The sequence below is a fragment of the Lactuca serriola genome, chromosome 8, assembly GCF_051521515.1.
Source record: "Lactuca serriola cultivar US96UC23 chromosome 8, Lser_US96UC23_V15, whole genome shotgun sequence".
Classification (NCBI taxonomy): Eukaryota; Viridiplantae; Streptophyta; class Magnoliopsida; order Asterales; family Asteraceae; genus Lactuca; species Lactuca serriola.
In genome coordinates, this window is record NC_136415.1 from 125,968,195 (window position 1) to 125,980,995 (window position 12,801).

The following is a 12,801-nucleotide window of genomic DNA, read 5'->3' on the forward strand; positions in this document are numbered from 1 at the left end:
AATATGATCACTTTTATGTTTATCCCTTTAAGTTTTAAAACAAATTTAATGCTAAAGTTTGAAATCATGTATTTTAACTAAAAATAAATGATTATAAACAAATAAAGTTCAAATACCCGTAATAATATGATCAGTTTTATGTTTATCCCTTTAAATTAAGTTTTAAAACAAATTTAATGCTAAAGTTTGAAATCATGTATTTTAACTAAAAATAAATGATTATAAACAAATAAAGTTCAAATATAGAAATTTAATCGGTGTAAATGATATATAGAAATTTAATCGGTGGAAATGATATACAAAGCAATTAAAAACAAACAAATATTAACCCATTAAACTTAGTTTTATATTTAATTTGTTTAAAACCTAATAGTAATTAGAATAAAAGAAACATTTGAATCCAACTAAAGATCTTTTGTTCAAAAAATAAGGTGCCTATAAACCTACTGAAATAGACATAAACTGTTATTATATTTAAGGGAGAATTTCATATATGTCCTTCTTAAACCTCAAAATATCATATTTGCCCAGTTTAATTTCTGAATATCATATTTACCCTTCATAAACCTTCAAAATATCATATTTGCCCAAATCATTTTTTATAATGTTTTTAATATTTTATATTCATTTTTATACCTTAGAATTATTATAATAACTAAAAAATTTAACCATATTATCCTTACATCTATGATAATGGAATGTGAACTTCTAAATTGTTGGAATGTCGCCCTCCTGACAAACAAAAAGATTCATCTTCAACCCTCTCTATGGAATGTATATTTTGATTGTTTAGTTTTTGTTGTTGTTGATTATTATCATATTGTAGATGGAGGATATTTTAGATATTATCATTGATATTTTAATGTTTAAAAACTACATATACGATATTTTGATATTTAAGAATGGCATATATGATATTTTGATGTTTAAAAAAGACACATATGATATTTTGAAATTTTATGAAAGAGTAAATATGATATTAGAAATTTTATGAAGGGTAAATATGATATTTAGAAATTAAGTTGGGTAAATATGATATTTTGATATTCAAGAATGTCATATATTAAATTTTCCCTACATTTAATTATTACTTAAAATAAGACGTCATAGAGTCTATAGAAAGATTTGAACGTGCAACCTTCAAAAATGAAACAAACGGCTTCACCATCTCAACTACAGCGGGTTTGTGATATTTTTGTGCTTACTTTATATATAACTTTTATATTTCAAAATAAATAAATTCATAAATATTAAGGCCCCGAACAGTCGTTGGGCCCAGGACGGCTGTCCACCTTGCCTTCCCTCTAGGTCGGCCATGATCAATGCGCCTAGTTTTTGGGAGAGAGTTATCAAAAAAATACAATTGTCAAGCCCCTATTCCTCGAAGCACGGATCAATTATTCTTCAAATTGAGACATGGAAAAACACTTGCAACTCATTTTAACAATGAGTTTCGTAAGGTGATGCATGAAACCGAAAATGATGAAAATGAAAATACTTTGCTAAAAATGCTCTCGAGGCTTACTGTATTGAAGCTGATAAACATTTTTGGCTTGTTGAGTTTTGGCAAATTGTGAGGCAGTCCCCAAAATTTGCTCAAATTTAAAGTCATTGTCTTCTAATTTAAGTTTTTATTTCAAGTGTGTTATGTTTTCTAAATGTAATTGTGTATTAGTTTAATTTCAAGTGTTTTATGTTTTTTAAAATGTAAGTGTGTGACTCTTTTTCAAGTTAATGAAATTTAAGTTTTTATTAAAATAATTTATTTATATTAATTTCTTTATATAAAATAAATATTAAAAAAAAGTAACATGACAAGCATGACAACTCCATGTAAGTGACAAGTTTTTGGTGTAGTTTGGCAAAATATGACTTGGCGTCTAAGTGGACCATGACAAGTGTGACACCACTCCCTTCAATCTTATGATTAAAAATGACATGGAATATTTATTTATTACAATCTAACATAGCATAACTTCAATATTTTGGTCTAGGTCTGCAACTGTTACTGTTATGATATGGTGATGTTATATGGCTGATAAGTTTGCTAGATACTGCGATTTTGGTTTACAAGTGTTGCAGTTATGATGGTGAGTGGCATATCTTTCCATAAAATTGTAATTTTACCGAAGTCCAAATATATTGTGACAAATTAGAGTATAAATCTTAATCAACTGCAAAAAAAACCCAAAACGGATACCAACAAAATCCACCATCCTTTAAAATATGAAACATTACTCAAACAAAAATAGAACTTGTAGGTTCATTTTATCAACATAACGGAATAAGAAAAATAAGAAGACATAATCGACATGCAAATCATCACACCTTTCAGCACAAGAAAAGTCATTAGTTTTTTTTTTCTTTCTAAGTAAACTATACCATTTTCAGTTATGGTATTCCGTCAGTAAAAATAAAAGGGAAAGGAAAATTACCTTTTTAGGTTTCATTTAAACTATTTCGGGGCCATTGGGCAGACTCTCATACCCATCATGTTGTTCTTTAACAGCTGCTGTCTTCTCAACTGGAATACACTTCAAAACAACAGCAATCGGCATACTCACCAATCCAATCACAATACTTAGTCCCCACAGTTCCCAGTCCAGTGGCACAGTGCTTGCAAAAGTCCCAAGAAACTCCACTATTATGACTTGAAATACCACCGTCGATATCATCACACCCAAAAAAATCCAACTACTAAACATCCCACGGAAAATATTAATCTTGTCAATGTCACGGCTGTTTATTTCATTAAACACCTACAAAATTCAATATGTCACATATATCAATAATATATAGCTGATAATAACATATAATGAGGTAATTCATTAGAATTTAGAAGTTTGTAATAACCTGACAGAAGACGAAGGTGTTGAAGATAAAGGTGTTGAGAATGGCGGTTGAATCTGGGCCGTGTAGATTTAAGATCGGTTTCCCAGCAAAATTAAGAACAAACAGGACAGCCATTTGGTAAATACTTTGACCAATGATATTCCGCCACATGGTCTTGGTGATGAAACTGTCGGTTCTCTTGACAGGTTGTCGTTTCATTAGACCATCGTTTGGTGGTTCGGTGGCTAGTGCCAGTGCACCCAATGTGTCCATGATCAGGTTCACCCAAAGTAACTGGACAGCTGTAAGTGGTGCAGATCCTGAGATTTGTAGAGTATATAATAAGTTAATGTTTTAAGAAATAATTTTCTTGAAGATGCATATATATAGACTAAATAAGAAGGTATAGACCTGTGATGCATGCGGAAACAAAGTTGATCATAAGAGCAACGATGTTTACAGTCAACTGGAACTGTACGAATTTTTGGATATTGATGTAGACCGCACGTCCCCATTTTGCTACTTTTACAATTGTTGCAAAATCATCGTCCATCACGATGACATCAGCTTGTTCTTTTGCGACCTACAAGTATAGTTGCTAGATATTATTTTGTGGCGGATATAAGGAAAAAAGCAAGAAATAGCAATGTACTTTCATTGAATCGTATATTTTTCAAAGTACAATGCTATATAAAAAGAAAAACTGAATCAGAGTACAAACCTCGGTTCCTGCTATGCCCATGGCAAATCCAATATCAGACTCGTGTAAAGCGGGAGCATCATTTGTGCCATCACCTGTAACCGCCACAACTTCTGACATGCGTTTCAAATGCTTCACAAGTTCATGTTTGTCTGTTGGTGATGATCTAGCCATTACCTGTAATGACAAAAGAGTTCAATGCAATAAATAGCAATGTACTTTCATTTCCTCCTATCACAACATTATAATATAAAATATCAACACAATTATAGAATTGATGGATTTTCCAAAGTATAATGTCTTAATAAGAAAGAACCGAAAAAAATACCTGAATTCTAGGAGCGATTTCGTTCAATTCCTGGATGGTTTTGGTTCTAAAATCTGGACCTTCAATGGCTATGCCACCTTCGGTAAGTATACCACATTCCTTTGCAATGGCTTTAGCTGTGTTGATATTATCACCAGTAACCATACGAACAGTAATACCAGCAGCCAAACAAGTTTTAACTGCCTCTTTTACCCCCGGCCTAAGTGGGTCCTTAATTCCAACAACCGCAATCAATGTGTAACCACTCTCGGGTAGGTTTTTTTCACAATCAAAGCTACCTTCAACATCCAAATAAGCCAAACAAAGAGTTCTCAAAGCCTCAACCGCAAACTCCTCAATAACATTCGTAACAAATTTCACTTTCTCTTCAGACAAAGGAACAACCTCTCCATTTCCATCGATCATTTTGTCACATAATCCCAACACTATTTCAGATGCACCTTTACAAAAAGCACGCGTTTGACCTTCCGGAAGAGTCACAATCACCGACATTTTCTTTTTAGCAGAATTAAAAGGTTCCATTTTCAACATTTTAATCTCACGGCGTACGGTTTCAAAATCGCCACCTAGATCCAACCCGTATTGTAGTATTGCAGATTCAGTCGGGGTACCTAAAATTGAAGTTTTTCCGGATTTGTCCTTCACCACCTCAGAACCTGTGCATTCAAATATACCTTGCAAGAGAACATCCGATACCCTTTCCGGTAATTTTGCATTATCTTTAACGTCTTGAATTTCACCGGATACGAATATTTTAGTAACTACCATGTGATTCGTTGTTAAAGTCCCGGTTTTATCCGTGCATATAACAGTAGAAGAACCCATTGTCTCACAAGCAGATAGATGTCTCACAAGTGCTTTGTCTTTCATTAATTCCTTCATAGCAAACGCCAGACTTAAAGTAACCGCAAGAGGTAACCCTTCGGGTACAGCAACCACGATTATAGTAACCGCGGTTGCGAAATAATCCAACATACTCAATGCATCAGCAGACGACCAAGTTGTAAACTCATTGCGCATTGCTTTTTCAATGAGAAACCTCACAGTCAACACAAGAAAAGTCAAAATTGCGAAAACCAATCCGATTTTTCCAATGATTGTAGCGACACCGTTTAGTTTCACTTGTAAAGGAGTCTCGTCTTCTCCTTCTTCGCTTAATGTTTCCATTAACTTTCCCCATTCGGTTTTCATGCCGACCGCTGTGACGAGCATTTTGGCTGAGCCGTCTTGTACTTTTGTTCCGGCGAGTAGGAACGGTTTTTTCTCGTTAATGATCACAGGATCGCTCTCGCCGGTTAAACTAGATTCGTCGATTAATAAATTGTATCCAGAGATGAATATTCCGTCGGCGGGGACTTGGTCGCCGATTGATAAATGGACGACGTCGCCGACCACCAGGTCGTAAATTGAGACCTTTTGGCGACACGTGTCTCGAGTGACATGACATGCAATCTTTTTTTTCTCCTTGTCGAGGTCTTTAAATTGTAACGATTGTTTGTAGTCGCTGACAGCAGTGACAGTGACGACTAGTAAAATACTGAGTAAGATTCCGAGTCCATCGTATATTCCGTTTGGAAAGCCTTCGGTAGCGAGTCCTACGCCTATTGAGACAATGGCGCATACTATAAGGATGATAAGAGTCAAATCATGAAGGGCGTCCCATATGAACATGAAGAAACTCTTGGAAGGCTTTTCGGTGTACTTGTTGATTCCGTATGTTTCTTGTCTGGTGGGTATATCGGTTGATTTGACTCCTTCGTCGATTGATACGTTGACTACTTCTGCGATTCCGTTGACTCCATTAAGGGATCGTAAGGCTTTCATGTCGTAATTACGAACCATGGATGCGAGTTTGTCTGGGTTTTTGCTGTATTCGGAATGTTTTATGTCTCTTGGTTGATGGGGTTCGCGTGTCATGTTTTGAGGGTGAGCGGCAGCTGTGAGTTGAGGCATGCATGAATGAATAATGAACAAAAAGAAAGAGAAAAACCTTGAAAGGTGCATATTAGATACAGTATGTTATATGTATTGGTGTTTTAAAAGAATACCATCCATAAAGCGCATTGCTGCCCTTATGGCGATGAAGGTAACACGCAGGTCTTCCTGCAAAGGTAAAAACAAAATGATTTAGTGAAAAAGATCTTAGGCAAATTAAATATGTTCTGAATATATATATTTTTTGTTAGAAGAGTTGATTATGGTTGCAAACTCATGCATAACATATCTACATTAGATCCACATTTAACCTGGAATTCCTAGGCTAATAGTTTTTTTCTTGGTTCCATGAGAAATCAGTGTGTCTTAAAAAATGCAGAGGAGCAGTTGAAACACATATTGAGCTCAGAAAATGATTGGTTTATTAACAATGAGTTCATAATGATCGTCTATCAAAGTTGAATCTATATCGTGTTTATGCATGGTGCTCCTTAACTTGGGAAACAACGTGCTTTTCTATTTGATTTTGCAACTGATTTTCAGTCTACTTTGTTTAATTGATCTTATCCACCTCACCCATGTATGGGTGGTGCATGTATATATTTACCTTAACTATGATCTGAATCTAAATCGCATTTGCATGTATAATCCATACACAATCCTCAAAGACTATAAATCTTTTTCATGCTGACAATTCCATGGAATATAAAGAAATGAAAGATATCATCTCTTTCTTTTCTTCATGAACAAGGCAATATTGTGTTTGTGCCTCAAGAGCTGATTTGGCTCCGCTGGCTCGTTTTTGACATGGCCCCAAGTCCACTCCTAGCTACTACTTTGTGGTGTGCCAGTCGAATTGCTATTCAAATTCCTTACAATGATGTCTTCCATTAATGCACCAAACACCTTGAAATTAACTCACACTTTGTTCATCAAACATAAGGTTTCACAACATTCATTTCCTTCCTTTAATCAACATCTTCACCAAAAAGCTCATTCTCCTAGTTGTTTTCAAGTCCTGGTTTCCATACTCAAGTTGGGTTTATTATATGTATATTTTTATAGTATATATAGGGGTTAAATTTGTTGTGTTATTTCTCGTCCCTTGGTTTAGGTATATATTACTTTCCCTTTTCTCCTTTTAGGATTAATGTATCAGAAACGTTTTTTCCAAAAAATCCGTTTGAGCTTTTTGGCATCGTGATTCTCTTCTAGATACTTAATGGTGATCTTTCTTTTTGGATATTAAAACTAGTATTAGATTGTATAAAGTTGCAGGAGAGAATTAAAGATAGTATGGGAGTTAAAACAAACAAACATGTGGAGTGGAGGAGCTGGATAATTAAAGCTTTTGGCAACCCAAGATATATACTATTCTTGTGAATCGTTCATTAAAAGTATAAAACAATACAATGTATTTTCTGCAATGACGGGACCTTCCATTAATAATATGACATTTATATGTAGGACAATATATTGGTGGGGTGTGTCAAAGCTGGAGGAAAGTTCGACGAAATTTCCATGGTATCCAGAAAGGTAAACGAATCTACAGGTCTTTTTCCAGGAAATTTCCTTTGTTAAAACTTGCATTTTCTTCAAACCCAGAGGGCCTTTCTTGAAATTCATGTTGAAAGTCTAGGTTTGACCCTTTCGACACATACAAGGGTTACCTACAAATGGACTCGTTTGGTCGGTTTGCTTATTTATAAGTTATTAATGACTTCATCTTTATTTTAATTATTGTTATATTTATCATAATTTTATATTTAAACGATTTGAAATGTCTGTCCAATAAAAATAAATACTAACTAAAAAAACATTATCTCTGCCTCCACGATGTCCAATAACACTAGTTACCATTTTTACTTTTTGAAAAGTTCTCGCGATAAAATTATTAACAAATCAATAATAATGCAAATAAAGCAACCATCAGTAAGTGATAGAATCCATAATGTTTATGGGAGTGTTAGTTATATGAAGAAAAAAAATAGCTTTAACCTTTTAAATTATATAAAATTGCATAAAAAGGCACCGTAAAAAAGCTAAATGTGAAATATAATAAATAAAAACGTAATTCTGAAAATTGATTAAAAATCTTAACAATTTCTTCTTAAATAGTACATAAAATATCTTTTAGATTTAAAGTTTTTTTATTTATACTAAAAACTAAAAGTTCACCCTTCTAAACAAATTTTTTTGTTTACATCGAACTTTTTGTTAAAAGTTACCTAGAAGCTCTCAAAAGTCCATCACCAAAACGCCTATATGTGTTTTTTCATTTTATAAGAGCATTCCATATAAATATTTTACCACTAAAAAACTTTTGGTTAATGTTTGAATACAATTTTACTTATCTACCACCCAATAATCGCTATTTTAGTTAATAGTGCTACATATTCAACAGAGAAAATTACAAAACAGCCATTCAGGGGAAACACTTGACAAAATTGTCATCCCTTAAATTTTCACCAAAATAGCACTAATTTCTGAACTTTTTCACATTGTTAGATGCTACTCCCTCATTTTTTTTTTCACACACAAGATTTTCAATCAAGAAATTAAATATTCTTCTATCTTTTATTCCTATAAATTCTCATACCCATTAAAATAATGACATGTGTCATATTAATATCCTAAAATATCTTTAAATTTCATTAAATGAACATTAAATGTTACACATATCACCATTTAATTTGATAGAATGATATGTAGGAATAAAAGATAAGAGGATATTTAATTTCTCTTTTCAAAATCTCTTTCAACCTAACTATCCACGAGAAAAGGTTTGCTGGAAATTACTTTTTGAAGATTCCCGTTATAAAGAAGGTTCAAAAAAATTGATTAAAAATTATGAATTTAGCATTCAGTAAGGAAAAATTTCGTATTATATATATATATATATATATATATATATATATATATATATATATATATATATATATATATGGACCATATAAAACAAATTTGAAAGAAAAAGTGACCCCTTGCGAAAAAAAATATATAGTCATTTGTGTAAAAAGTTTGTATTTTTTTCTAAAAAGCATTTTATTAAAAGGATTTCCCAATTTTGAACATTTTTGTGATATTCGCATGTATTTATCTTCATATTATAAACAACATAAATATGTTAGCTGATAATGAAAAAAACATATCCTTGTTGATAACTTCAAACTTTTAAGGGAAAATGACTTAAAAGTCCAACGAAGTTTCCAAACCATTCAAAAAACATCAATCATGTTTTGTATGCTCAAAAAAACTCAACGAACTTAACCTTTTGTCTAAAAAGTCCAACAAAGTTCCAAACCGTTTAGAAAATTCCAATTTTGTTTTGTTTAAGTTTGTTGGGTTTTTTTTTTAACAGTCAAAACATGATTGGAGTGTTTTAAACGTTTTGGAAACTTCGTTGGTCTAACAAGTCATTTTATCGATACGGTAATAAGTCATTCTCTTATTTGACTTTCAGAAAAGTGTAACTTAGTTGGACCTTTTAGACAAAATGTTAAGTTTGTTGGGTTTTTTTGAACAGACAAAACATGATTGGAGTTTTTTGAACGGTTTGGAAACTTCATTGGGATTTTAAGTCATTTTCCCAACTTTTAACTAAGATAATTTTTTATGCTTGTCACCTTTGCGGCCTGCATCTCATTGATGATCAAGTGATATTAATTCAAGAAGTATTTTACACCAAACAATCATGTAATTTATTAATGAGGAAAAACTGTTATTACAATTAGCAATTGTAGAATATTTAATTTGGCTATAAATCCAAAGATGATCTCTTTATACATACGGTCTGGTGCATAATCTACTTTTTCTAGATCTCGAGTAATTAATTATGAGATGAATAAAAAAAACACATTAATTAACAAAAACATAAGTTGTATTAGACTCGTAACAAATAGCAACGGATGAAGATAAGGTTCGTTTATTAAAAAGTGTTTTCTAATAACAGATCATTTCAATATGTCAAGTCAAACATTAATTTTGAAAACTAGGAATCTAAACGAAAAAGGCTAAACGTATAGAAAAGGGCTAAAAACGGCACCTCGTGAATTATTGAAGAGGAAAATTGTAAAATTCATGAGAGAAATGATGCAAATGGTCTAGGAGACTAGGACACGGATATTGACAAGAAAAACTTGGCATGACCTACACTACACGTTTATAAATTTTATCCTCATTATCGTTATTTATATTAAACATTTGTTAAAAGTTCTATAAAAAAAATAATAAAACACCATAACAATAGTAATGATATAAAATCCTTATAACAACTTGTATGAATGAAATTGACAAAAAGTATGGTGTATTACGAGTCTAATCCGTAAGTGCAGGGGCTTCTTGCAACTTATTTGTACTTTTCATGTTGTTTAAAAAGGTTTTTATTTATTGGAATTTGAAATAAACAATGTTGAAGGCCACTATCGCACTATCTCCCAGATCTATATTAGACTATTACCCCTATTATTTAATAGTCCCTCTTTTTTGGAAACTATCAAACGTGTATGGCCTGTGGGCTACGGGGATGCGTCTACTATTAATAGTAAGGTTGAATTCATCACACCAATTGACCATTATTATGTCTATTCTTAATTACCTGGAAATACAATAATAAAACACTTAAATACAGTTTTTGATCTTCTAAAATATTTATTAAAAATACATCACTCATAAAACATTCTTAAAGTGAATGTTATATGTTCAGAATAACACAAAATAAAAATAAAGTATGTGTGTGTGTTTTTTTTGTTACTTTTATATGGTGAAAGAGATAATGAAATGACAGATAACAAAGCCTTGGTTTTCCCGATTATTGAAATTGTCACCCTACGTTTATTCTTATGGTTGTTTTTTGTCAAGGAGGAACTAATCTTGCTTTTTTTTTTTTTAACCAGCAAATCTAACCTTCGACCTCAAAAAAAGAGGGCAACACCTGATACCGTTGGGCTAGAAGCCTTTGTTAACTAAAGTGTGGTGGAATCACTTTTGACACGCAAACTTGAAAAGTAAAAAATATCGAAGTTATGTGTGTCCACATCCGGATTCTAACTATAAATTATATTCCATTAACAATCCATACTGTTTTCTATCATCGTTGAAACTTCGATATTCTATTCATGCTATATGTTTCTGTAACGTTTACATTGACCAGATAATAAAATAAGAGAGAAATACTGTGGGGGTGGAAATGAAATATGACGTTTACAAAATAAAGAGCGATAGACAATTAGTATATGTATGGATTTAACTCATTGAAGCCGAAAATTTTGAATTTGAACAAATGAAATTTTCAATATATTCTGTCTGTTCCATACCAATATTTTTCTAACAAACTTTAACGGCAGATTTTATTATGTTCATCACGATTTGACTTCTGACTTTTATGTTTAACTTAATGATTCCGTGTTATAGATCTTAATCAACAGAAATTTTGATTGTTTCCTTCAAGCATGTAAAGTTTTTTTTGGCGATAGAACAATTTACGAGGGCTTTGATTATCAAATCAAATACATATAGGCATGAGAGAGAGAGAGAGAGAGAGAGAGAGAGAGAGAGGATTAGAACCTTGATTTTGCTAAGTCGGTTCTGGTGAATAGAGCGCTTTTCGAGATCAGCGACATGACGGAAGCGACGGCGGTGGTTTTTGACGAGGGAAACGGCGTTGCGCCATTTCTTCAGAGCCGCTTCCGACGGATGCTTGGCCGGAAAATCAAAATCCTTCTTCAAATAGTCTTCCATTTCAACTGGCTAGCAGCTGCACCGCCAGCCGGCGGAGCACAAATTAGTAAGCGAGAGATTGAGGATGAGACCAATATTCGGTTGATGGCATATGACTAGAGTATCATCCTCTCCTTTGTAACGCAAATGAACCTCTTTATTACAGACTTGGAATTTGGAGACGCATCGGAATGAGATATATGTTGCTCTTTATAACTATAGGAACATAAACATTTACGGATAGTGGGGCCGGGTCCTGAGTCCTGATGGGTGGAAAAAATAAATTAGCAAAAAATAGGCCCATCAACGGTATGGCCGGCCCAAATTGGAATACTTATTTATTTTAGTTTTTGAAAGATGTGATACAGCCCGAACCTGAATTTTATCGAAGCCTCTCCGAAGCTGTTTTTATTCGCACACGTAACACTTCATTTATAGCCCATAGTCTATACCATCCACGTTTACTTTGACAATAAAGATGAAGGATAATGACGGGTAATATATAATTTTGATCTTCATTTATTTGGTCATTGATTATTTTTTTTGTCTATATTTATCTTTATAACTTGTTAAAGTGTACATATTCAGTTCTTATGATCGGTTACTCCAAGTTAGCCTGGAAAAATGATTTGATAGGGTAATATATTTATCATTTTGTACACATTTAGTCCTTAATATTTTTGTACACTTTTAGTCCTTAATATTTTTTTGTTCAAAATAAGTCATTTTTATTTTTGTACTCATTAAGTACTTATGAATGATTTATTTAGATTTTCCTCACAACATCTTACGTGGGACAATTTTTGATGAAGTGTGTGAGGCTTTTAATGTTTATGTACAATGTCTCATTTTCACAACCAAAAATTTTCATTTTTAAATAAGGCAAAACTCTCTAATTATAAATCAATTATTAAGAAAAAAAATGTTTATTCCAAAATACGTTTATCAAAAATCAGAGTAATATAAGAAACACGAAATCCTCAATATTGTTGATGAGTGTGTACAACAAATGTATTACCAAGCATAACGGGCCCACACGGCCACACTCATCATATTGGAATACATTTTCGGACTGGAAAGCCAACATGCAGGCTGCAACAGGTCCAATCAGTCATCGTACTGGAATACACATGGTTTGTTGGCATGTCGCCTTAACCCAACCGTTCTTCTCGAGCCTCCGTGCCTATGGCTTACAGTCGGGCCGCAACAGGTATCTTGGCCTAGAACATATAGCAGGACCACTTCAACCTATCCCACCATCTATGGCTATCCCACGTAAGATGTCGTG

The 12,801-nt window shown here is 32.9% G+C and overlaps 1 protein-coding gene across 1 annotated transcript; it reads right to left on the reverse strand.

Moving 5' to 3' along the window:
* Window positions 1-2,197: 2,197 nt before the first annotated feature.
* On the reverse strand, window positions 2,198-11,745 carry LOC145065987 (calcium-transporting ATPase 4, plasma membrane-type-like). Its single transcript, XM_079013125.1, has 7 exons — window positions 11,361-11,745; window positions 5,909-5,963; window positions 3,861-5,797; window positions 3,554-3,709; window positions 3,244-3,415; window positions 2,854-3,152; window positions 2,198-2,759 (listed from the first exon to the last, which is right to left on the reverse strand). The coding sequence occupies exons 1-7, from the start codon at window positions 11,532-11,534 to the stop codon at window positions 2,451-2,453; spliced, it is 3,102 nt and encodes a 1,033-aa protein (XP_078869251.1). The 5' UTR covers window positions 11,535-11,745; the 3' UTR covers window positions 2,198-2,450.
* Window positions 11,746-12,801: the final 1,056 nt, after the last annotated feature.